The sequence below is a fragment of the Rhipicephalus sanguineus genome, chromosome 8 (genome assembly GCF_013339695.2).
Source record: "Rhipicephalus sanguineus isolate Rsan-2018 chromosome 8, BIME_Rsan_1.4, whole genome shotgun sequence".
In the NCBI taxonomy this organism is placed as follows: Eukaryota; Metazoa; Arthropoda; class Arachnida; order Ixodida; family Ixodidae; genus Rhipicephalus; species Rhipicephalus sanguineus.
The window spans coordinates 86,918,215-86,942,836 of NC_051183.1; the positions used below are offsets into that span (position 1 = coordinate 86,918,215).

General features: G+C 44.6%; 1 protein-coding gene and 1 long non-coding RNA gene across 3 annotated transcripts; one reads left to right on the forward strand and one right to left on the reverse strand.

Moving 5' to 3' along the window:
• The first annotated feature begins 1,789 nt into the window (after window positions 1-1,789).
• Window positions 1,790-13,116, forward strand: LOC119402196 (uncharacterized). 2 transcript variants are annotated; one of them, XR_005185669.1, is made up of 3 exons: window positions 1,790-2,032; window positions 5,164-5,294; window positions 13,016-13,116. It is a non-coding gene; the product is annotated as an uncharacterized LOC119402196 (long non-coding RNA). The 2 variants fall into 2 exon arrangements; XR_005185670.1 differs by lacking the exon at window positions 5,164-5,294 and adding an exon at window positions 10,754-10,803 and having other exon boundaries at window positions 13,016-13,101.
• Window positions 13,117-20,110: 6,994 nt separating this feature from the next.
• On the reverse strand, window positions 20,111-21,941 carry LOC125759568 (uncharacterized). Its single transcript, XM_049418537.1, is given in 3 exon segments — window positions 20,111-21,365; window positions 21,368-21,829; window positions 21,898-21,941. Coding segments are annotated over 2 exon segments (1,704 nt in total). The 5' UTR covers window positions 21,825-21,829; window positions 21,898-21,941; the 3' UTR covers window positions 20,111-20,118.
• Window positions 21,942-24,622: the final 2,681 nt, after the last annotated feature.

Genomic DNA, 24,622 nt, shown 5'->3' on the forward strand with positions numbered 1-24,622 from the left:
TGGCCGCGCCTTTCCGCCGACGTCACCCGTTACGTAAAGACCTGCCGGGACTGTCGGCGACGCAAGATACCGCCCACTAGGCCAGCCGGACTTCTGCAGCCTATCGAGCCACCTCGACGGCCGTTCCAGCAAATCGGGATGGACTTACTGGGGCCCTTCCCGACGTCCAATACCGGAAACAAATGGATCGTCGTGGCAACTGACTACCTCACACGCTACTCCGAGACAAAGGCCTTGCCCAAAGGCAGTGCCGCCGAGGTAGCCAAGTTCTTCGTGGAGCACATCGTCTTGCGTCATGGCGCCCCAGAGGTCCTCATCACAGACAGAGGTACCACCTTTACTGCGGACCTAACTCAGGCGATCTTCAAATACAGCGAGACGAGCCACCGCCGCACCACCGCCTACCACCCGCAGACCAATGGCCTCAGCGAGCGTCTAAATAAGACCATCGCCGACATGCTGGCCATGTACGTCGACGTCGAACACAAGACATGGGATGCCATCCTACCGTACGTGACCTTCGCGTACAACACGGCCGTACAAGAAACGATACAGATGACGCCATACAAGTTGGCCTACGGACGGTGCCCGGCAACGACGCTCGAAGCCATGTTACCAAACGTGACCGACGAGGAAACCATCGACGTGACCACCTACCTACAGCGCGCCGAAGACGCACGACAGCTCGCCCGCCTACGGATCAAGAACCAGCAGACGACTGACAGCCGCCGCTACAACCTTCAACGACGCCACATGGAATACCAACCCGGTGACCGTGTATGGGTATTTGAATAATGCTACAACACCACCGCGCGTGCGAGACCTGCCGTCGGGCTCGTCATTCAGAGAGGAAAAGCCCTGTCCATCTTTCGTCGGGCAAAGGAGCATTAAGAGACGCCAGTCGCGATCGCTGGCACACCCTATATCTCGACAGGCATTAGCTGACGGCTCGTATACCCTTCTACGTACTGTTCTTTTACTGCTTACTTCGCATTGAGACGACTGAAAGCAAGAAAACACCTTCTTTTCCAGGAGCGGCCGTATTCCTTTACGCCAACGTTTGTTTGAGTAACGCCAGATTGGCTCCCAAAGGGTTAGGTGCTAGTCTTACTTCGTATGCCATTCGAATTTGTTGCTATCGCATTCATTAATCGCGCTTCGCCTTTGCGGCGAGACTGTGACGTTTTCGCGTATATTTTATTGCTAATGTCCTGAACAAAGAGGGTGAAGTACGGCTTCTCTTTCTTGCTTATATTACTGTGAAGCCGGAATTCATAGGTGCAATATAACTATAGGCAAATATAGGCAAATAAAAGTGCTCTTTACGTTGATTTTATAGTTTAAGTGATATTGCCATAGGCGAAATTCATTTTATACTCCAAGTTTCAAGTAGGCACATGGTTCGCTTGAATGCACGCACCCCATTTCTCTGAGTCTTCCGGGCTTTCAATCCCTAGGCAGGTGCATTGAAGAGGCAGGCTATGACATTTCAATTAAGCGGTGACGTCTTGATTCGTAGTTCACCTTCAAAATTTATTAAATCTGCAGTACGCGCTCATCAATATTATTGATGTGGGACCAAGGAATATAGATATTTTGCTGTGTATAAATGTCACCGCTTTCTTTTTTATTGTGTCTTTCATTATGAAGTAGAGCGCTGACACTCGGAGTAGCGCATTCCTTACATTTGATTGGACTTTCCGCTATGCCCTTTCTACAAAGAAGCCACCACTTCGGCTTTTGTAAACCCAGTCTATAAAAAGCGAGCCCCGATTAAAAGTCTGGCACTGAGGCTGCCGGAACCCTTGTCAGATGTAATGCCCGAGTTACCAAGCACATGTGTTAATTAAGCGTGCAGGAGGGGACTACACGATTTGGAGCTGCTTCAACCTCTGTCGGTCAGGCGTAGAAAGACTCTGAATAATTGAAACGTTTGACAGTACATTAAGAGATCAACATGTTGTTATTGGTATTACTTTGTAATTACGCCCTTACTCCTAATCATGCTGCAAAGCCAGTGCAAGGGTGGGAGGTAAGCAAAGTTGCCTGTTTTTATGACACGTGACATTTTGCACAGATATTTTTCCACATGAATTCTCACATGCTCTGCAGATAGTTTTTTTTAAGAGTACTTATATTTTTCAGTACCGTAGACATTTGAACGGCAAATAGATAAGAGATATCTACAATATTTTAAACAGTTTTAATATTATCTTGCAAGTGTTGGCGCGACTGTGTACCATCTGAACCTGCCAAAAATTACGGGACCTGACTGAGAAGAATCCTAACAATGTCAAATAGATGGTATTTTCCTTCATAGTGGTTAGCACCGTAAGGGTCTTTTGTTGGCGTTAAGATAACGAGTAAAACACCAGCTGCGCCACTATGGACTGATCAGAAGGAGTTCTTATCAAAAGAAATGTTTTAGGCAAAACTCAAATCAGCTGGGTAATCGCCACCGCACCAGCTGACGTGCTGTGGCTTCTCCTACGGGAAATTTCAAGTTCGAAACGTTGCAGTGGGGTCAACAAATCTGTCCATAAATATTGTTTTTTTTTTGTTCAGCTGTGGTGCATATACATTGAATTCACTATTCACTAGGAGTCATATCGCATTAGGAGATTTAAAAACAAGGGTTTCGTATCATATAAAACTTGCAGCTACGAAAACTCCCATGTACACTTTGGACAGTGTCTAATTATGTACACATGCTCTCGACCCGCCGTGGTGGCTTAGCAGGGAACGTACAACACTGCTAACTTGAGGGCGTGAGTTCGATACCCGGCGACGGTGGCCAAATTTAAATGGCGGGGTAATGCAGGAACACCCGTGTACTTAGACACAGCTGCACATTTAAGAACCCCACATGGTCGAAATTAATCCCGAGTCCCCCACTACGGTGGGCCTAGTAGTAACCCCGTGTTTTTTTGTTAAATATAAGCCAACAATAATTCAGCGCGTCGTCTATTATAAGTATATGTACCGCCTTGCATGCTAATACTTTCCATAAGGTGCGGTTCGTTTGCACTACATTTGATAGATTTACGCGCCTGACATTCTAAAGGTTTGTTTGGCACAGCGCGAGAACTACGAAGACGGAATAAAACAGAAGGGGCACGGACCTTCTATTCCGTCTTCGTCGTTCTCGCGCTGTACCCAAACATGCCACCGTGCCAACTCGCGCAACTTTCAATATTACTGTAAAGGTTCTTGTTTTGAAGTCGGAAAATCACGGGACAAACCTAATTTCACTTTTATTGCGATAGCAATTATATGGACACTCTCGGCTGGTTTTTGCCGTCACCGGCACAGTTGCGGTCGCCGTCATGTTTCGGATATATATATGCATGTATATAGCAATAAAACCAACAAATAAAAATAAACCAGAAGAAAAAAAGAATTCGAAATGCACCACCGGGATTCGAGCCTGCGACCCGTCAATCCTCAGCGCGCCGCTTTAAACTCGGCCACGCGCCGCCAGGTTGTGTAGAATGCTAACGGCGAGCTATTTATATACATCATTTAACGCTGGCGGTATGCAGATGTCGGATGTGCTTTCGCGTGTGCTATATCACCCGCGAGATTGCCCGCAGGGTCTGCTTTAAAGCAACAATCCTAGATTTTGCTTCTGTTTGAAAAGTGGCCCAGAGACGCGCACTGAAAAATGACCCATTTCTGTAGCCACACGCAGTGTATAACGCCTGGCAAATATTTATTTTATTTATTTATTTATTTATTTATTGTTGCCCTCAAGGCCAAAGGCATTACAGAGGGGAGTGTTCATAAGCAATGCAATACGGGAAAACAGAGTTCAAATACAAGCGTTATGTTCCATGGTTATACAAGCATATATAATGCGGTGAGCCTATACAAAAAAATAACGAAGGTAGTACGCACAGCAAATGAACAAATTATTGCTAGCCTTGGTATACAATGTTAGCTAATTTATTGCGGAAAGCGTTGTCCTCGATGCCGGCTGACGAACCCGGAAGGTGGTTGCGAGGAATGAAGGACTGTGAACAAAATTTAGTCTGAAATGAAGGTACGCCTACTTTGTGAGAATGGTCTAGCCTGTGTGAGACGAAGGATGGGAGAGGGATGATTTCATTATGTAGATTGGGGTAATGGTAAAAAAGTTTATGAAACAAACACAACCGGGAAACTTTGCGACGAGATGCTAGATTTGATATATTAAGCATGCCTTTCATGGTAGTATCACTTGCGGTACGACTGTAGTTCGTTAGAATGAAACCGGCTGCATTGTTTTGAGTGAGCTCAAGCGCATTGATTAGGTTAGCAGAACAGGTGTCCCAAATGGCTGATGCATATTCTAGTTTACTACGAACAAGCGTTTTGTATAATGTTAGTTTTAGAGAGGAAGGGGCGGTGGAAACATTACGGCGCTAGCCCAACATGCTGTTAGCACTCTTGATAATGGTACTGATATGAAGAGACCACGTTAGGGAAGAAGTGATATGAATACCAAGGTAGCGATATGAATCAACTTGTAAGAGTAAACTGCTATTTTGGAAATATGTGCCAGGAAAACATGATGATGTGCGAGAAACACGTAGTACTTTACATTTGGATGAATTTAGTTGCATTAGTCATTAGTTACGCCATTCTGAGAGTGAAGTGAGATCCTTTTGTACAATAGAGACGTCGTTATTGTCATTAATTTCTCGAAAGATTAGGCAATCGTCAGCGAATAAGTGTATGTTAGAAGATACGCAACTGGGTAAGTCATTAATGTAAATTAAGAACAAATTGGGGCCTAATACGGATCCCTGAGGCACGCCAGAGTGGACAGGGCTTTGCGATGAAGTAGTATTGTTAGCAATTACGAACTGGGAGCGTTTGCAAAGGAAGTATTGAAGCCAGGAAAAAAGATTAGAACCAAAGTTCAGTTTGCTTAGCTTAAGGAGTAGTAACTTGTGGCATACTTTTTTGAAGACTTTCGCGAAATCGGGGAAGAGGCAGTCAATAGTGGAGCGACGATCAAGAATGACATGAAGCTTATGTGTGAACGATGCTATTGTGTTTCGCACGATAAGCCTTTACGGAAGCCTTGCTGTGTGTTAGTAAAAAATGAATTCGTTTCTTGTAAGTTCGCAATGCCCGAGTATATGTGCTCTAATACCTTACATGGAATGTTTGTTAAAGATATGGGCCGGGAATTGAGAGGCGAAGTCTTGCTACCTGATTTGTGAATGGGGACCACCTTCCCAGTCGTACAGTCGGCACGCAAAATACCACAGTCAATGGTCTGCTGAAAAATCTTAGAAAGCAGAACTGTAAGTTTTAGCACCTTACAGAATTTTCGTGTTAATTAGGTCCACTCCTGGGCTAGAACATGGCTTCAGCCAGTCAATTATTTTCTCAATGCCATAAGGTTCGATTATGAAAGGATCCATTCTGAGGTAGTCATAAGTGAGTGTTTGTGAAAAAGTGACGGTGTTGGATTGGACCAAGTGGCTGCAAAAGGTGGAGTTTAATACACTTGGGCATTCTGAATCTGGAATGACGAAACCGTTAGTGTCTATTAGGCTGATGATATCGGGATGACTGGGGTTCCCGACTCGCCAAAACTTCTTGGGATCAGTGGCAAGAGTGTTCGGAAGATAATCTGAAGAAATTTTTTTTTGCGTCTTTAAGTGCAGATACGTAAGTGTTGTTGATGTTGCGGTACGCTTCCCGTCTTTTGTTAGTACCAGATATTTTAGCGATGCGTGGAAATAATGCGTGGAACGCCACCGCGCGGCAGGATACTGGAGGGGCCACTCCACGTGCCGCAGTTTTCAAGAAAACAAAACTATGTAAGAGCGTTGAGTTGTAGCCCGCCTCTCGAACACCAATTGGACAGTTGTTAGTTCGCGCACGAATGGGAGAGTTGTTAGTTCGGACGGTAACAGGGACAGTTGTTAGTTCGCGCTCGCCCTGCGTATACCTGTGCGTTCTTTCCGTGCATTCGTCGTTGTGTTTGAGAAGCGGAGCGTGCTGCAAGTGTCGAGCTGTTGCCGTTGTTAGTTAGCGGTCATCCTGTGCGTGCTCTTTTCGTGGGTCCTTTGCGCTTGATGGGCGCGCTGCAAGTATCCAGCTGTTGTCTTCGCAAGTATTCAGCTGTTAACTGCAAGTATCCAGCTGCTGGCTTTGTAATTCGTTGCTATCGCATACATTGCTTCGCCTTTGCGGCGAAACTGTCTTTTTTGTACTAATAATTTCCTTTACATCAGGATAGGTAAATACATTGCAAAGATAATTCAATTACCTTTGACATAAAGACATAATAAGGCCGGAACTTGAGCATAACTGGTTCATCGCTTGTCGATGTATTTAGAACCAAAAAAGCAATTTTCAACAAAAAGGTTAGTATATCAAGTATAGAAAACCGACTTTCGATGTTGACAATAGCAGTATTCCCAGAAAGGCAATGCCGCTCAGCCGTTGCTTCTTAAGAAGATAATATTAACATATCTTCGCATAGACACGCTGGTGGGCAAATTGAGTGGAATGATATTAGGAATTACACATATGGAACATGGCCGGGATGCAAAATGCGCTGCTAATTTATGAATATGTCATCTCATAGATGTGAGAAACTTGAAATGCGGTGGCGAAGCGAAAGAGATAAGACACTACATAAATTCTTTAGTGAAGTAAGACTTGTACTACATTGATTGTTGTATTAAATTTGTTGTGCAATTCTTAATCGAGTCGAGTGCGCTTACTAAGAAAACTGCAATAACAAACGGGTTCTTCTCTTGTGTTCTGAAGAAAGTTGTACGTGCAGCATGTTCATCTCGTGCAGAGTTTTTATGTGCGGAGGGCCAATGTTTACACCAAAAATCGTAAACGGATGTTGCGCCATAGGTTGTGACAGAGTATTCGACACTGAAATGTACACCGTCTCCACATAACGTGCTCAACTTTGAGTGACGGTTGCTATGAGAAGCTTGCCGTTCACTTATTCAGGTGAAATGGCGAATGGTGGAATAGAAAATTACGCATTTTGAACGATGTTGAGCTTAAGATAAGGGAAAATCCTTCGCGGACAAAGGAAGGTGAAACGACTTAGCATCCCGACCTTATCATTCCCAGCTTAACAGTGGAGAAGCTGCTAATCTAGAGGTAGACTCATGCCAACAAAATCATCGTCGTGCTTCGCAATGACACAATGACTTACCTCATCATCACATAATGTATTGACACGCAACGTAAACGTATTTTCGTTCGGTGCGTCCTCTCTTCGTCATGTTCTTCCTCTTCAGCTTTACTTCGCGAACATGTGAGCCCGCGTGCGATCTGCCGCTGCGCGTATTTCTCCGACGTGAGAGGCATTAGCCCGTATGATCGAGAGAACGAGTACAGGGACGCAGAGAGAATTTGTTTTACATGTGGCGTGGAAACGTTGCGTCACTCCCCACGTCTTCGGCTCCCCCCTCCACATTTGCTTCAGGAGCAAATGTGGAGGGGGGAGCCGAAGACGTGAGGAGTGAGAATGGGCTGGAGGAATGCACCTATGTTGTGTTGGGGCTTCAAAGCATTGGAACTCGACTAGTGACTACAGGAATGTACCTCACCTAGACGATCTTTGTATATCGGCGGAGTTTTTGTTTTCTTTCTTTTCTTTTCTTTTTTCAGGAAACACGTGTGTTTCGTAGGCCAAAATATGTGCACGTGGGGTGTTGACAACTTTCTTCTTCTTTCTTTTTTTTTCAAGAAACACGTGTTCTTATGTCAGTCAAAGTATGTGCACAAGCGTATTCGCGACTCTTTTCATCAGGTTTCTTACTGCTCTCTCTCCTCTTTTTTTTTCTCTATGTACTTTTTCTTACATTTTTCTCTCTCTCTCTCGGCTCGGAGAACGATGATATAAAAGCACATCGAAGCCTGGTAAATTTCATCCTGATGAAGATCGGTCTCCGATCGAAACGCCGACAAATAAACAGTTTTTTAGAAGCGTATACCTTTTTCCTATATATATATATATATATATATATATATATATACGGTAGAAAAACAGGTCGACAAACGTGCGAAACACAGGTTTTACTAACGTTTCGGCAGGAGGGCCTGCCTTCGTCAGAGTGAATGGTTACAGATGCCACGCAGGGCACATTTATAAGCCGCTTCTTTGCGTATCACACGGCTAAGTCGTTATCAGTCGTTTTAGTTTAAGAAACAAGATTATACATCACCAAAGGCACGTGGCTGTAGAGCCTTTCTCCCGAAGAATCATCGTCCCTAGGAGCATATGAGCAAAGAAAACGTACCGAACTTAACGCGCATAAATGCAAAAAGTTGCTCAGAGATGGTGTAAAACTTCGAAGCTCAACACCTCCGTCTTCGGCCATGGAAAGAGCATCTAAACCTGCACCCGACAACATTATTAATATTTCAAGCGCTATCTTATCTGAAGAAGAGCTCAGCCTTTTATCCCGTGGTTTAAGCTTCTGTCCAGCAAGCGGCAGCTATAATGAATTTCAGCTATACAAGGATTTAGACAACTTCGCACGAAATATGAGACTGCGCGAATATTTCTTCGATCAGCCGGCTTCGGCCGATGATCCGACCGCTTTACCCTCGGCTAAACGTTGGACACCGGCTTCACAACGTGACAAACACTTGGACATGTTTATTAAAGCAGTACAGAGAGATATCATTCAAGCTTATAACGAACCCCAGTCATTTCGTCGAAATCTATCTACCCTAGAAATAAAAGCCGTAGCAAATCTTGGCGAACGCACTGACATCACAATCAAACCTGCCGACAAAGGGGGTGCCATTGTTGTCATGGACACGACCAAATATATCGCTGAAGCGAACAGTCAGCTTGATGATAGGTCGTTTTACAAACGACTCGATGCCGACCCGACAGAGAATTATAAAGCAACGTTAGACAGCACAATAAGAAAACTGATAAAGGAGAAAAAATTAAATGACAAGGCAGTTTCTCTGATCCCTCTTAGTCCGGCAGCTGGTAGGTTCTATTTGTTGCCGAAAATTCATAAACGCAATAACCCTGGTCGCCCAATTGTTTCCGGCATAGGTACCGTGACAGAAAACTTATCGCGTTACGTAGATAGCCTAATAAACCAGATACCCCCTACGTTCCAGTCATTTCTGCGAGATACTAACGACTTCCTTTCCGATATTACCAACCTTAGTGTACCTAACAACTCTCTCCTTGTCACTCTCGATGTTACGTCTCTCTACACAAACATACCACACTTGGATGGTATAAAGTCCGTGGTTGAGGCTTACGATCACTTCGCTCTCAACAAGTCCATTGATAGCTCGACTATAGCTATATTACTTGAAATGATTCTTCAGTACAACAACTTTGAATTCAATGGAGTGCATTATGTTCAAGTAAGCGGTACGTCTATGGGTACCATGATCGGGCCAAGCTACGCGAATATATTTATGGGATCTCTTGAGAACAAGTTCTTGTCGGGTCGTTCGCTAAAACCTTTTTACTATAAAAGATTTATTGATGACATATTCATGATATGGTCACATGGAGAGGCGGAACTGTTGTCTTTTATTTCGGACTTTAATAATGCTCACCCTTCCATTTCCTTTTCGCACACATATTCACCAGAGACCATTAACTTTCTCGATGTCACAGTATGTCTGAAGGATGCGAAATTAACCACTAAGCTGTACCGCAAGCCGACTGACAGACAGAGGTATTTACATTTTCAAAGTAGCCACAAAAAACATTGCAAATCCAGCATACCTTACAGCCAGGCCTTACGCTTTAAGCGAATTTGCTCTGAGCAATCCGACTTCGATAGCAACTGTAACCAACTACGCACTGCACTTCTTAAACAGAAATATCCGGCCAAGTTAGTCGATGACGCAGTGAGGCGCGCCGACGCACAAGACCGTGCAGCACTCTACGTCACCAAAGACAACCCAAAAAGTCATTCACAGGTTAACTTGGTTTTAACCCACAACGCATCGGCGCCTAACGTGGCATTTATTCTACGTAAACACCACAACATACTTATGCAGAGCGAACGCCTTACAAAAGCGTTTCCAGAACCACCGCGTGTTGTCTACAGACGAGGCAAAAATTTGCGGGATCTGTTAACTTCCTCCAAAATCAAACAGAACAATAACATCCAGACGGTTGGTTGCCATCCTTGTAAAAAACCCCGCTGTAAAGTGTGTGCGCACATGACCACGACAACACTGGCAGTCAGTACTGCGACTAACTTCAAATTCAAGATTAAGGGCAATTTTACTTGTGATACTGCAAATGTAGTATATTTACTAGAATGCTCAATCTGTCATGTACAATACATAGGTCAAACCGAAACTGCTTTTCGATATCGTTTCAATAATCATAAAGCTCATGTGCATGCCCTTCCTAACTTACCAATTTCAAGGCATGTCACTGAGGCAGGTCATTCTTTCAGTAACATTATGGCTACAATACTGGAATCGAGTTTTAAATCCCACCATGAACGCGAAGTGAAAGAGTCATTCCTAATTCATAAATTCAAAACACTTTCTGACGGCATGAACGAGAGCCCGGGTACGCTTACTTCCATGTTGCCTTAGTAAATCGCCGTTTTGTGTTACTGGCTCTTGTCTATTTTTTGCATCATCTTGACCTATTGTCAGTTATTACGTACATAATGTCCGTGGCCTTTATCGCTTCATGATTTTACTCGCATCGATTTCGCTTTGCGTGCTTTTTGATTTTCTTTTTATCTCTCTAACTTTTTTTTCTTTTTTAAAGGCCTGCTGAATCTCTTTCGACTGCGATTATCCCGCTGCATTTATGGCCAAGTGAGCGACTGCGTGCGCAGTTTATCTTGTAGACCTAGTTCATTGCACACAAGTTCTAAGGTATCTAATACGTGCCAATTCACTACTGTATAATGATACGCGTGTTCAGTTGTATGTACTCTACAGCCACGTGCCTTTGGTGATGTATAATCTTGTTTCTTAAACTAAAACGACTGATAACGACTTAGCCGTGTGATACGCAAAGAAGCGGCTTATAAATGTGCCCTGCGTGGCATCTGTAACCATTCACTCTGACGAAGGCAGGCCCTCCTGCCGAAACGTTAGTAAAACCTGTGTTTCGCACGTTTGTCGACCTGTTTTTCTACCGCATTTTCCACCGGATCCATTGAATTTCACCCCACCATATATATATATATATATATATATATATATATATATATATATATATATATATATATATATATATATATATATATATATATATACGGAGAAATAAGTAATTAGAATTATACAGAAAACAGTAGAGAAAAGGAGAGAAACAGATGAAGATAGAAACAAGAAGTTTGCGCAGCTTCCGCAAATTTGTGCGAGGCTGAGTCACAGCATAGCTGGTGACTAGAAGAAGAAGAGGAAAAAGAGGACGAATATGAAGAAGATAACGAAGCGAGAGCTTACCGGTTCATGAAGATGACAGTTTTTTCTACACCACATGATACACTATGCTTGCTGTACTGAACTATAAATGGCTATGCTCTCTCCCGTTTTTTCTACCTTCTTTTTTGTGCATGTTGCTTTATATCTCTTTTCCTCTCTGTCTATTTCTTTCTATCTTTCTCTCTCTTTCTTTCCTTCGTTCTCTCTTTTTTCTATTTCTTATGATTTCTTTTCTACATCCCTCTCTCTCTCTCTTTGTAGCGGGTCTCTCGCCTTCCAATTCACACCCTACGTGCTATTGTGTGTCACACATGGTAAACATGTGGATTCATAGTGGTTTTTTAACGCTAAAATGTTTTGTGCCGGAGTCCACCAAGACTTTAGTGACGTATTTCTGTCACGCATGTGACGTCGAAAAAATCAACATGAAAACAAAGAAAGTTCCATCAACGGGAGTCGAGCCCACGACCTCTGGGTCCGCGACAACAGATGCCGGGTACGCTCTCCACAGCGCCACGGTCGCATACTGCGGAGGCTTTACAAACGCGTCATTTATGTGTTACAGTTGCCTGTCACAGTGCTGTTGGTCGGTGGGGCAGTGTCGCCCTCTGGGAGCGCTAAAGATGCCGTTGCCTTTGCGGTTACCGCCTGCAACGCGTTGTTGCTACGCCTCCATCACATTCGGCGCATTTTCAATAGGAGAAGTGCAATTTTGTCAACGCTTTCACACACCGCGAGGTGGTGATCTTAGCCCAAGCGTCGGCCTCCCGCATAGCATTCATCCATACAAAAATAGCTCTGCGACATGCGCCTGCCTCGCCTGGCCATAACACTGCGTTCCCCGCTTACGCTCGCCCCGACAAAAAATTGCGGCCGGCTACACGACGCATGTTCCCCTCTAGTCCGGCCGTGGTTTTCAATAACTCTTTAACATGCCGCGGAATGGTTACCTTAGCTCACGTTCTGCGTCCAATCAGCGACGCTCTTCTGGCTGTCCCACCGCTTTCTTCGACTGCGCTTTCCCCGTTAACAACTACAGCTGCCACAAGGGCTTGTCTAATCATTGATTATGGACGTTAGTCGTCAGGATGGAGATGTAGCGCCAAGCGTCAACGTGGGTGAATCCACGTTAAACGGTGCTACAGCTGCCAAACAGCAATATACATTGTGCAAGCTCACTTATATCAATGTACAGTAAACATTCAACTACTTCTGTAAGGACACGCTTTACGTTCGTGTTATATCGATTCCTCTAATAGAGGAATCAACCATGTCATTTTTTGTTCTATGTGGTACACCTACACGAATCATGAATCTTACAAATGCAGTTGAATGCCAATCAACTGTGGTTGTTAGCGAGTGCCTTCTGTGTCGTTCTCACATAGCAGTTTGCGACTCCATTATTGCCATGTGGTGAATTATTCCGGAAGAGTAAACGTGAATTTCCACTGAGCGCCCTTGTTCTGTAGGAAATTAATCTTGCCCAAGTCCCTTGTCCTGAAATGTTTTCCCGATAGCAGAACCTAGCGTCATGCAATTACACAAAAACGTGTCCCACTGTTCTCCAGTTGACAAGACTATTCTGTTATTACTGCAGTTCTTCTCGCAAAACAAGACATATAGGATGCTTAAAAGGACATACGTAGTGCCTGCAGGGCCCAACGACTCACTATGCGTCACGGCATTACCTACGCCGCCTCCTTCCGTTAGCGACCATGTGCTGAACACGACATTTAGATACCGGAACATGAGCTCTACCACTGCTGAATGGTAACAACTTTTCGTCAGCAATTTCGAGAGTGAAATTTTAGATGTCAATTTGAAGAAACTTTCAAATGAGTGCATTTTTTAGTAATTTATAACAAATTTAAGCAACCAGCAGGATGCACACGAACCGAAATTGCGGCGTTTCATCCGTGCTTGAGACCAATTCTCATAGTGTGTATTATCTCTCTGTCCTGTTGCTTGTAACTATTTAGGTTTATGAGCCGGTATGTTGGTCTATAGGTTACAAAAATAAAAATAGTACATTCGTACGCTGACAAAACAGCAGAACTGCCACGCTTTAAAGATCAGCAGCTGAGAGTCATGGGCTTAGAAAGACGTAAATTTGTGCTAGTTGTTAGGAAGAAGTCATGAAAAAAAAAAGATGCGTGCACACGGGAAAAACGAATAGGCCTTTGTGCGGTGCGGTTCTCTTATGCTGTATGTGTGTATGCGTGCCTTACGTTTTACAGCGGAGCTGTCATGCTTTTTAGAATGCTTTGACGCGTTCGCAAAAACTATCACCATCATGAATGGTATCTACCATTCTAGCGCGTGCACCGCAACAACTCGACCGGCGCGCGCTCTCTTCGTCCTCTTCTTCGTGTTATGCTTCGCTCCCCGAACATCCCGTTGCGCCGATTTCTCCGGCATAGGATGCAATAACTTGAATGGGCGAGAAAGTGAGTACAGAGAGAGAGAAGTAGAGAGAAACAAAAGGATGTAACGATATAGAAAGAGAAATAGCGAGGAAGAAAGGGAAGAAAGTGACAAAAAGATGATAAAAAAACAGACAAAAGAGAGAGAGAGAAAAACGGAGAGCACGGTAGAAAGAGAAATAAAGAGAGAGAAACAAAGAAAGATAAACAAATAAATACAAAGATAGACGGAAATTGAAAGAAAGAGGAAGCGAGAAATAGAGTGAGAGGGAGAAGGAAATGGAAGAAAGTAAAAAAATAGAGAGAGCGAGAAAGAGATAGAAAGAAATAGACAGAAAGAGAAAGAAATAAATACAAATAAACAGAGGCGATACCGCGATAGAAGAAATAGCGACAAATAGAAAAAAAGAAAAAAACAGGAAGAAAGAAAGAAAAAAAAACAAAGAAAAACAAAGAAGACCGATGCTCCGTTGTTCCTTCAGGCTTGGCACCACTGTACTGGAGGCGAAGCTGCCTTCATTATTTCTTTTTCATTGCAGCAGCTATGGATTTCAAGCCTTAAGAAAGCGCGACGACCACCTGATTTTTATTTGAGGGTGAGACTACTTTATGAATCCCTGCATACAGGAGCTTAATTTTGTTGATTTCTCCAGTCAATACAAAGACCTCTTGCGCTTATAAACACAATTGTAATTTCGCAGCCTCCCGACCCTTAGTACGTATTCAAGCGAGGCTCATTTTTCCTAATATTCCTCTCTTGAGTTTATTGGGTTTAACTATTTTGCTTCACGTAAATTTCACCATCTTAGTTTTTCCTCACTGACCACGACGGGTTTCTTTATCTTTGCATTCTTTGCATCAAATGAATGCTTTCTTTTTCTAATCTGCACAAGTCATCAACTTGAATGGTATATTTTTTTTCTTGTATAAACGTGTTCCTCAATTGCAATGTCCAAGTACGTGTTCTATAATAAAACGTAATATTTTGATTTTCAGATTTGTCTCGGTGCTCTAATTTTACCTTAACCTTGTTTGAATACTTTAGGCATCACGGGCCCGCTAACGACTTTCGATATTACGGGAGAGATAAGAACGTAAAGTGTAGGTTAACGTGCGCATCGCTCTGTAAATTTCGTTAGAAATGTCTGATATTTGTAACATTCATAATGGTGCACTCTGCCGCATTTGAACGAAAGACTGTTCGTGATACCTTCAGGTTCCGTAAATTGACGATGATACTCCGAAGTTACGAAATATCAACGGAGAAAGTTTTCTTCGGAACATGAACCAGTAGATGTGTGAAAGCATCAATGTGTTTCTGTGCAAAATGCTTCTTACACCAGGAACACTGCACTGCACGATAGCCAGTGCCAGATCAGCCACGTTTTCTTTAGTACATGATTCCAACTTAGCCAAGCCATATTTTGTGATTTTCCCAAACCCGTCCACATTTAAAGGCTTTCGATATTGTACAGGCGTACCTATTCTATAACTGCCCCTTTCTAAGTCAAGCCTCAATAAATCAACGTGGCTGTGTTGACGAAGGCTAAATGATGAGCAAAGCAAGTGCCCATTTACTGATTGCTTGAAGAAATCAACATCTCTGGGTATACCCTAAATTATACACGTATAGAGTAAACAGCAGCGCGTTTTCTGCATTGACTGAAAAGACAATGATATTAACATTATTTTGCTTCACATTTTGTCTCTTTTAGGCGTCAAACAGTGTTCAGTATGCAATTTTATGGGGGAAGTGCGGAGTTTCTACGACAGTACCCAAGACTCACAGGCTATAATTTTGTGAACTCAACGTGTTTAACGTGTACGTACTAAGTTCCTAACCCGATTCCTTGTATAGAGACACTGCAAAAGCTTACACACAACGTTATTGGTGTAGTATGTCCCATGCTTTACGGACAAGGAAGACATATTTTTCGCGTAATTTATTAGAAATGACGGTGCAATGAAAGATTCCTGTCTTGTGCTGGTGGCATCCGCTTAACTGTACTTTTCTGCCCTCATTAGAACTTGTCATATGAACTGCGTAAGTGTAAATACAACAAGATATGTCAAGCAAAATACAAAAAACTCACTAAAGCTTATTATGAACAAACTCACTATAGTGTGTTATTATGAGGGCACCGAAATTCCACAACTTCGCAGTGGTGACGTCATTAAAAAGCACGATAATTCTCTGGCTTCACCACGAGATGGAATAGTTTGCGATTCTCAGAGCTTTCTACACTGCTGGTCTGGAATAACGACGCGATATCGCCACGTGAATTACATCTCGCATAATATGGCTTATGGCGCGTCGTTCTCTTCAGAGTGCAGGTTAACGTCATACTCAGCGTGTTTATACGCCAACTCTCGTTTCGCTTGTAATGTCGGCAAGTAATAATGTTGCAGCCGTTAGTCACCGCAGGAAGGCAGCAATGCCGTCAGGCTCATGTTACAAAACTGACGGCCTCGAACCAGCGACAGACATTCTGCGGGAAACACTGAACATTGGCGCGTGGTCGGAGCACACTACGAGTTGTGCAACCTGCATTTTGGAGCTCGGAGCGTCGAAATTTGTGATGTCCCAAGCCACTTCCGAGCCGAACGAAAACATTCGTAGCATCTGCGAAGTCATGTGGGTAGCGGCCTTTCGCGGCAGCGGACCGCGCATTCGAGCAATGATCTATCAACTCTTTCGGCTTCAATTCGCTGGTCTGCTACATCACCCTTGAGTTGGGAACTTATGAGCCCTCGTGTGCTGCTGAGTATGAGTTACTTCCGCTAGAAGGCTTTAGTGACGGTCGTCAACCTTGTTAGAACGGAAAAAAAGTATATATTTCGCAAGGCGTGATGGCCGATTGATGGATGATGATAGACAACATCAGTGAAACTGTGCAAATTAAGGCTGTTTTTAACAGTGCAACTGTTCCAAGTGGAACCTGCGCCGTCTGCGTGTCTATCGGGTGGCACGCAGGGGCAGCAGGTTCCCCGCCTCACCACTAGAGGCGCTCTGGTCTCGCAGGATAGGGTTGTCCATAGGGTTGTCCTCGTTCCCTCTAGATCTGCGTGCCTTTTAACTCCGTGGACTTCGCACGGCGCGGTCGGCCGGGGAAGATCGCCCGAGAGCGGCAGTGCCGACTCCGCGCAAATTGTATGTTTCCAGCACGGGAGTTGCAAGCGAAACGGCAGCGGCGGGAAGCAGCCAAACCTGATCAGCCGTAGAGGGAAGTTTGATGAGTCACAGTAAAGCACACAAAATCCGCAAATCACACCAGGAATCACAACACAACCGACATATTCTCATAAAATCACGCAAAACCACAGAAAATCAAAGAGAAACTCAAGACGACCGGAGGTCGGCTGTTTCAATACATTCTATTTCGTGGAATATGATCGGATTTATTTATACATTCAGAAATTCGGCAACGACTCTACGAGAGCAGGTTTTTTTTTTTCTTGTTTCGAATGTATCTAATGAAATAGATGTCAACTATTACTTTTAGGCGCTATATGCAAAGTGATTCCTTGTTTTTTTTTATCAGCTTTTCTATGTTTGTCAGAAGGTTTTTGAAACATGTTATATGGTCATATTGAATGCGTCAATTTCAAGACCTATTATTAGGTCAGCTTTTTTTTAAATGGGAACCATTCATTGAATTGCTTACAGCGCGATGAGCATGGGATCAATTCCTCAGGAATGTGACCTCTTTGTTTACGCGCGTCAACAAGGATAAATTCGTTTTTGAACCGTTGTATGAGATGCTATTCGTACTGAAATTATGCGATGATTAACGCAAATATACAAACAATGTAGGTGACGATGGATATCCTCTCGACGCACCATTTTGGAAATTCTGGTATACTCGTGGGGATTGCGCCGTTGTCGAAGCGAGACCCAAAACAACTGGTAAGATATTTGTTTTGCAACACATAAAAACTATATCCACTATTACGGGAATATATAAAACAAGAGTGATGCACGGTATTAGGACATTCCACAAAGTAATGTATCTAGGCATACAGAGTGTCTTATTTTTACACAGTGCACATTATTCTTTTAAAGAGTTATGACATTAAGACGCCAGTAATATTTCCAGTCGAACTCTACGCCGAGGTGGAAATATCCACGAAATAAATGTGAAATCATAACTGAGGTGGCCCTTGTCAATCGGGATCTCAACACGGCACATATCTCAGACACGTTCTTTCTGCAAGCTGACCCACGATCGCTAATCGGCTTCGTTTGCCTGACAGATAAGAGCAACAAAAACTGCTTATCCTAACGCCTAGTTTTTTTAGGCTGAGCAGTCTTCACCTTGCGTGAAGCTTCACCTTGCAATTCCGTTTTACGCGAAATTACAAGCTAAATATTTTTATAAACATCACGAGGGTGGCAGATGCCAACGTATTACATACACAAACGACACATAGCGAAGCCTACGGCGACAAGTCAGACAAAACGGTGGTCTGCGAAATTCTGCGTAATGAAAATGTGTTGCAACAGGATGCCGAGTTGGGCTAGCTCGTTGAAGTTAATTATCAAATTTGTAATTTGAAGGGCACCGGAGACGCAGACAAGGAAAGTGGACAGGACAACGCTTGCAATTACAAATAAATTTTTATTGAGCAGGAAAATACTTATAAAGGCATTAGAGAATTTTAGCTCACAGGGAAGAAAGCACCAGAATGGCTGATAATTGGGCGTGTTGGTTCATGTTCCAAAGTCCTGAATTGCGCAAATAGGACAGGGCTTAAATGATGAGACGACAACACACAGAGCGCAAACTAACAACAAACATTCACTTCCTTGAGCACACAATATTTATACACCGCATAAGCACTACCAGGCATGTACAACAATCAACTTCTTAGAAGCGTACATGCCTGGTGGCGCCTGTGCGATGTATAAAACGTTTGTGCCCAAGAAAATAAACTTTTGTTGGTAGTTTGGGCTCTGTGTGTCATCATCTCTTCTTTTGTCCCTGTTTCGTTTCCTCAATACAACAATTTGGTAAGAAAGGATCCGCGTCGGGAATACCATGAACTTAGACTCTGTATTTTGCAGTTATCGCGCATCTTCAAATGCGTACCCCGCATCGTGCAGCGTAACGATGGCCTGACTTTCTAATTTACTGAGTAGTGGGAGAAACATGCTTTGTGAAGTATCTGGAAGGTAAACACGAATATTAACACATGCGCCTCCATTTTTGAGGTGACGTTCACCGTATTTGTCACCATGCTGTTAGGCAAAAGATTTGACTATAAGTTATAAATGTCTGTTTTTGCATATGTTCTTGCAAATGCCTGTTCTTGCAAATCATGTTACTATGTCGAATACTTAGGCCTGCCCCATATACGATAAATGGATAAGATGTGTAAGCATGAATACATCTGCATAATAGCGAAATTTGATGTTTTAGCCAGTTTATGTTATAGTAATAAAATAAAGAACGATACAATCAATATATCTTACTCTATGTAAATTCACGAAAATTTGTAATTGATGTGAAAGCACGTTGGTGTAGTGATCGTTTAAATTATTGCGTGTGTGCTTTCTTTATAGTTACGAGCCTTCGTGCCTTGTGCCCTGGTTTCTTGCATTGTCTCCTTCACAAATGGCTTAGGCGCACTGTGTGAACGGCTCCTGGTTGTACGCGGCGCCGCCGTGAGCCTGTTATGCCATCGACCTCGAACTCTTTGTCCAGTGCACCACAATTTTGGACGAGCTTCTATGCACAAAGTATTTCCAGAGTAGCTACTCGCTAAGTACACCTCGGCGTACAGGCGTCCATACGCAGATGCGCTTGGTGGTTTCGTAGTCCCCATGGGGCTGCCGAAGACTACTGTCGGTAGACGATCCTCTACTTGCTCTTGTTACGTAGATGGGGAAGGTGTCGCGCTTCTTCACTGACTGACTGACTGACTGAACTGACTGACTGACTGACTGACTGACTGACTGACTGACTGACTGACTGACTGACTGACTGACTGACTGACTGACTGACTGACTGACTGACTGACTGACTGACTGACTGACTGACTGACTGACTGACTGACTGACTGACTGACTGACTGACTGACTGACTGACTGACTGACTGACTGACTGACTGACTGACTGACTAACTGACTGACTGACTGACTGACTGACTGACTGAACTGACATAAAAAAACAGACTGATTGAGCCGAAAGCTTCTTTTTTTGCGCTTGTCGGTGTCGGTGTAGTCGGAAAATGCAAAGCATTGACCAAGTACTCAGGATGTTAGGTTGAAAGCTGTTTATTGATCAAGCTGGCGCGTGCCGACGTATGTTTCTTCGAGTACAAAAGCATCAAACAGGAGGACCAGGGCCATCGGGTGGATCTTCTTGTCGTATTTCTTTAGTGGAGGACACGCTCGCCACTTGTAGCGCCACATGCGGTGGTTGAAGGCCTCGTCATCTGGAAACACCTCGTTGTTCGAGAGCACAATGACGGGCGTCCTGGAAATGGTCTGATCAGCCGAGTACTTGACCGCCACCGAATCTACGTCACCGCCAAAAATTTTTTTAACAGTATCAAAAGCAGACGACTCACAGTTTGGCTCGTTCCACACCAGGATGCGACGGCCCACGGTGTCCTGAAGCGGAAAGCTAGTGTAGCGGTTAAAGTTGCGGATCGTACCGCGGTTAATGTAAAAGGAAAGAACGGGGTCAAAAAAAAAGTTTTTTCCTGCACTCGGAGGGGACACAATCTCCATACAGTTTTTCTTGGGGACCGCCTTCTCGACCAGGCTATATAGGTTGTTTACAAAGGCCGACACTTCCTCGTGGATGCCATTAAACTGAAAGTTTAATAGTTCCATCATGGCATCAAATGACGCGGGCACATCCATGTAAAAGGTAGCGAGGTCACCGTGTGGGGCATCAAAGAGAGGCTGGGTGTGCTGGTACATTTCAATAAAGTCCAAGGTGGTGTACGAGCACATTTCGTCATTAAACACCTGGATAGCTCGTTGGAGGCGCTTGTCGTCCAGGCGAATGAACCGAAACACCGGGTCTGCCAGCCACTTGGGGGTGCGCACAATGTTTGTCAACGGCGATACGGGGTTTTCGCGTAGCCAGTCGTAGATGGATTCTTCCGACGCTCCTTTTGAACGTTTTCGGCACTTTGCACCCGTTCTTGCGCGTACCTCGTCAGTGTCTCCACCGCTCGTCTGACCTCCATGGGCGTCGTCACATGCAACTGAATGCGGAAGTTTCGGGTACAGTATTTCCAAAACTCGCCCGGGCTCGTGTCCAGAACCTTCGAGTTGTCCCAAAACTTCATTTCTAACGTCGCGACCCCAATCATTTCCTCCCATTTTAATGTATTCCAATACTCGGGGCTCACTATTGAAATACTTGACGAGATGGTAGAGGTCCCATGCACTGGCGCTTGTAGACCAAATTGACGAGCGATTTGGTCGTCTGACGAAGCCAGCGAAGATAACACATCGGCATGTGCCATTGCTCCAGCTGCAGTCGTGTAAGACGTGGACGTGTGGGAGTGTAGTTCCTCGTGTGTGGAGTGCGACGGCAGCGATTCCGTACTGGGTGGGCCCTTGCTCGAATCCTCTGATAATGTCGTGACAAATTGTCTCAGCTTCTCCGTCGTCTCGAGCGGGAAACACATCATGCACAAGCTTTCTTCGTTTTGGAACTGACTGTAGCTGCAGTGCCCAGCGTGGAGGGGGTTGTAAACTTTTTCCATCTCCTCCAACCCCTGCTCCTGGTTCGGACACGTTTGGATCTGATACTTCTCCCACGCCTCGATCAGGTTCCGCAAATGCCGCCAGGGTTTCATTAATGTCATAGGTACTGTTCTCGTCGCTCGAACCAATAAACTTTGTAGTTTGTCCCTGGGAATATAGATGGCGTCACCAAAAAATAATTCCAAATGGTAATATAGGGGTACCTCATCTTCTGTTTCTTGATCGTCAAGCTGACGTTTGCGTGATTCTGCCATGGTCTCTATTAAAAAGCAGAAAAATGCAAGAATTCAGAATATAGCATAGCTAACCGAAAAAAAAAAGTCTTACCGAAGGCGTCTTGAGTGTCCGCTTGAGGTCCTCCTGAGTGGACAGCCTGTTGAAGACTGTGAGTTCTGAGCTGCTGCACACCTCTTTATATACCCCTCGCGGCGGCCTTGGAAGCCCTTTATAATTAGTGTAAAAACCCGTCTAGAACTAGTTACGATTGCGCGACAACTAGTTAGTTATTCTCCGTCTCCTGCATGGCGCTCAGTGGAATATAAATGAGTTTTTTTTTCTTCTACAACAAAGGCGCTTTTTAAACACGTGTTTTCCTTGTATGTCGTTGTCGTTGCAGTTCCACACAGAAAAAGTATATATATATATATATATATATTTAAATATATCTCTTCTTAGGCTTCGACGACAACGACAACGACATGGCTTAATTTTTTTTGTATGTCGTTGTCGTTGTAGTTCCACTCAGAAAAAGTATATATATATATATTTAAATATATCTCTTCTTAGGCTTCGACGACAACGACAACGGCGCAGCATTGTGAAGTAAATAAGAAACGAAACAAAAGTTGTGCTTTTTTATTTTGCTTTTATTAAACAGAACGATCTATTGTGGGAAAAATGGCACCGAGCGTAGGGTTCTTGAAGCAACTTCTTTTGATGCATTAATTTGAGCTTGCGCAATCTTCTGCAGCTCTGCCTTGTGTTCGGTAACTTCGGACTCCGTGCGAGCGAGGTTGACTGGACGTCCGTGACGTGTGAGGCTGTTGTAACTTGCTTTGATGTTTTCGTTGGAGTGACGCAAGTAAGGCCCCACGTTCGAGGGTAAAGTAACACTGTCGGCAACTATGGTGTCTACGTCAGAGTGAACCACCAGTTCTGTGTCAATTTGAAAAAAGGCGGCAATGTCTTGAAAGGTTTCAGTACTGCCTGGGTCGTCCTTGTTAGACTTGCTTACTGCCAATACCCCAAAACTCAAACTTGGTTGAATAGTTGAGTGCGCCATCGTTTTTAAACCTCGGGTGAAGTAAGTATTTTCCATAGGGTCCAAATACTTCACGTGGCGCGTGTGCATATCGTCGGGTCGAAGCCGCATGGTGATGTTGGTATCTGGCTTTTGCTCGTACGATTCGTAGTTTGACATGTTGCTAGTGGTGTAGGATACAACGTCAGCAGGCAGGCCAAGGTGTGTACGAGTTAGCAACTCGTTTCCCGCGTTATAAGTTGGACCCATCTTTAGCCATGCGTCACTTCCAAACTGGTACTCATAGTTGACTATAGGTGTGCCCACGTGACCTTTGAACGGAAACTGGTTTACGAACTTGGTCAAGCGGGGACTTGCCTTGTGAATGTGAATAAAGTCGTAAGCAAAGTTGTGACGTGGTACACCCATGCACGCAGGTATGCTCTTTTCGTCATCGCCATCGTCATCCTCGTTTCCGGGTGTGATCTTTAGACCCCAGTAGCTCTTAGCCAGATCCGAGTGGTCCTTCTCCTGAAATGGTAAATAAGACTGTGGCTTCATCGGGTTGTTTGTCTCGCCTTTCTTCACACGACACATGCCGGTATCCAAGTAGTGGTTCAGTCCGACGGAGCTAAGGCCATAAACTAGCATGTCAGAGTTGACGGGTTGGACAACCGAAGAGCCCGTCTTCCATGGCGTGCGTAAACCATGAGGGGTTACCTTGACAGAGCAGCTAACAGCTCTTGTGTGAGCTGGTAGGTTAAGGTAGGTGCCGTGAGGAATGTAAAGATACGGCCAGGTCCACTGGCAAGCGTGACAGGCTAGTCAGAACTCCTGGAAACGTTTTCTCGGTGTCATAAACTAAATTGGTCTTCAGCATTGCGTAGGCCCATGTGGTGAGTATTTTGCTGTCACGGAAGACTGTGACCACTCCGTGGTCGCGAGGTACGCGCAAAATCTGCTGAACGAGCTCTGTCGAATTTTCACCGTCACCTCCAACTCCTGCTCCGCCTGGACGGGTGGGGGCGTCTGAGTGCATCTGCTGCGACATCTGCGCACCTTGGGTGTCGCCGGTAGTTGAGTCAGGCTGGTATCGCTTTGCGTCTGCTGTATCTGATTCCCCGTTATGTGCACGTTTCCGTCTATCTCCTGGCATTCCATAGAGACTACGGCCCAAGACGTATTGTTCCACAATATTCTTCGTGCCCAGACCAACTGCACCTAATGCGGAGTGCCAGTTACCCGTGCGTCTAAAGTCGTTCAAGAAGAGAGCCGCAGATGCCTGATCAGCAGCAAAGACGTCCTCGTGGCTCGTGGCCCGCTCGTAGGCTTCGTCGTGTGACTTGGCTATGCCGTCGTCCTCGTCCACCGGAGCTCCGTTGCGCTGTGGATTCCCGGGACCCAGGTACCGGTGGCCTGGGAACAAAGGCATACTACTCTGGTTAGGAGATATACACATGGGTAGAGGCACTGTGCTCGATATACTGCTTGAGAGCGAGGCCGTCGCGTCGCGTTTGGAAAGGGTATGCTTCTGAACATCAATCGCACTGACTCGACGCAAGCTGTTCGCCTCGAGATCTCTGAGTGGTGCCCCTCGCGCATGATGTCATAGAGAGGACTCGGGTGCCGCCCTTCGCGCGTGCGCTCGCTACGTGAAGGCTGCTCGAAGCTACCGGCATGTCGGTCCTGCTCGAGTAATTGCAACATTAGTGGGCAAGTTCATAAAGCACTTTGTACTGAATGTTCAAGCAAAATACCCTGCAAAATAGAGCGGACTTGGAGCGCGTTAACTATCGATTGCTCGTGGTTTCG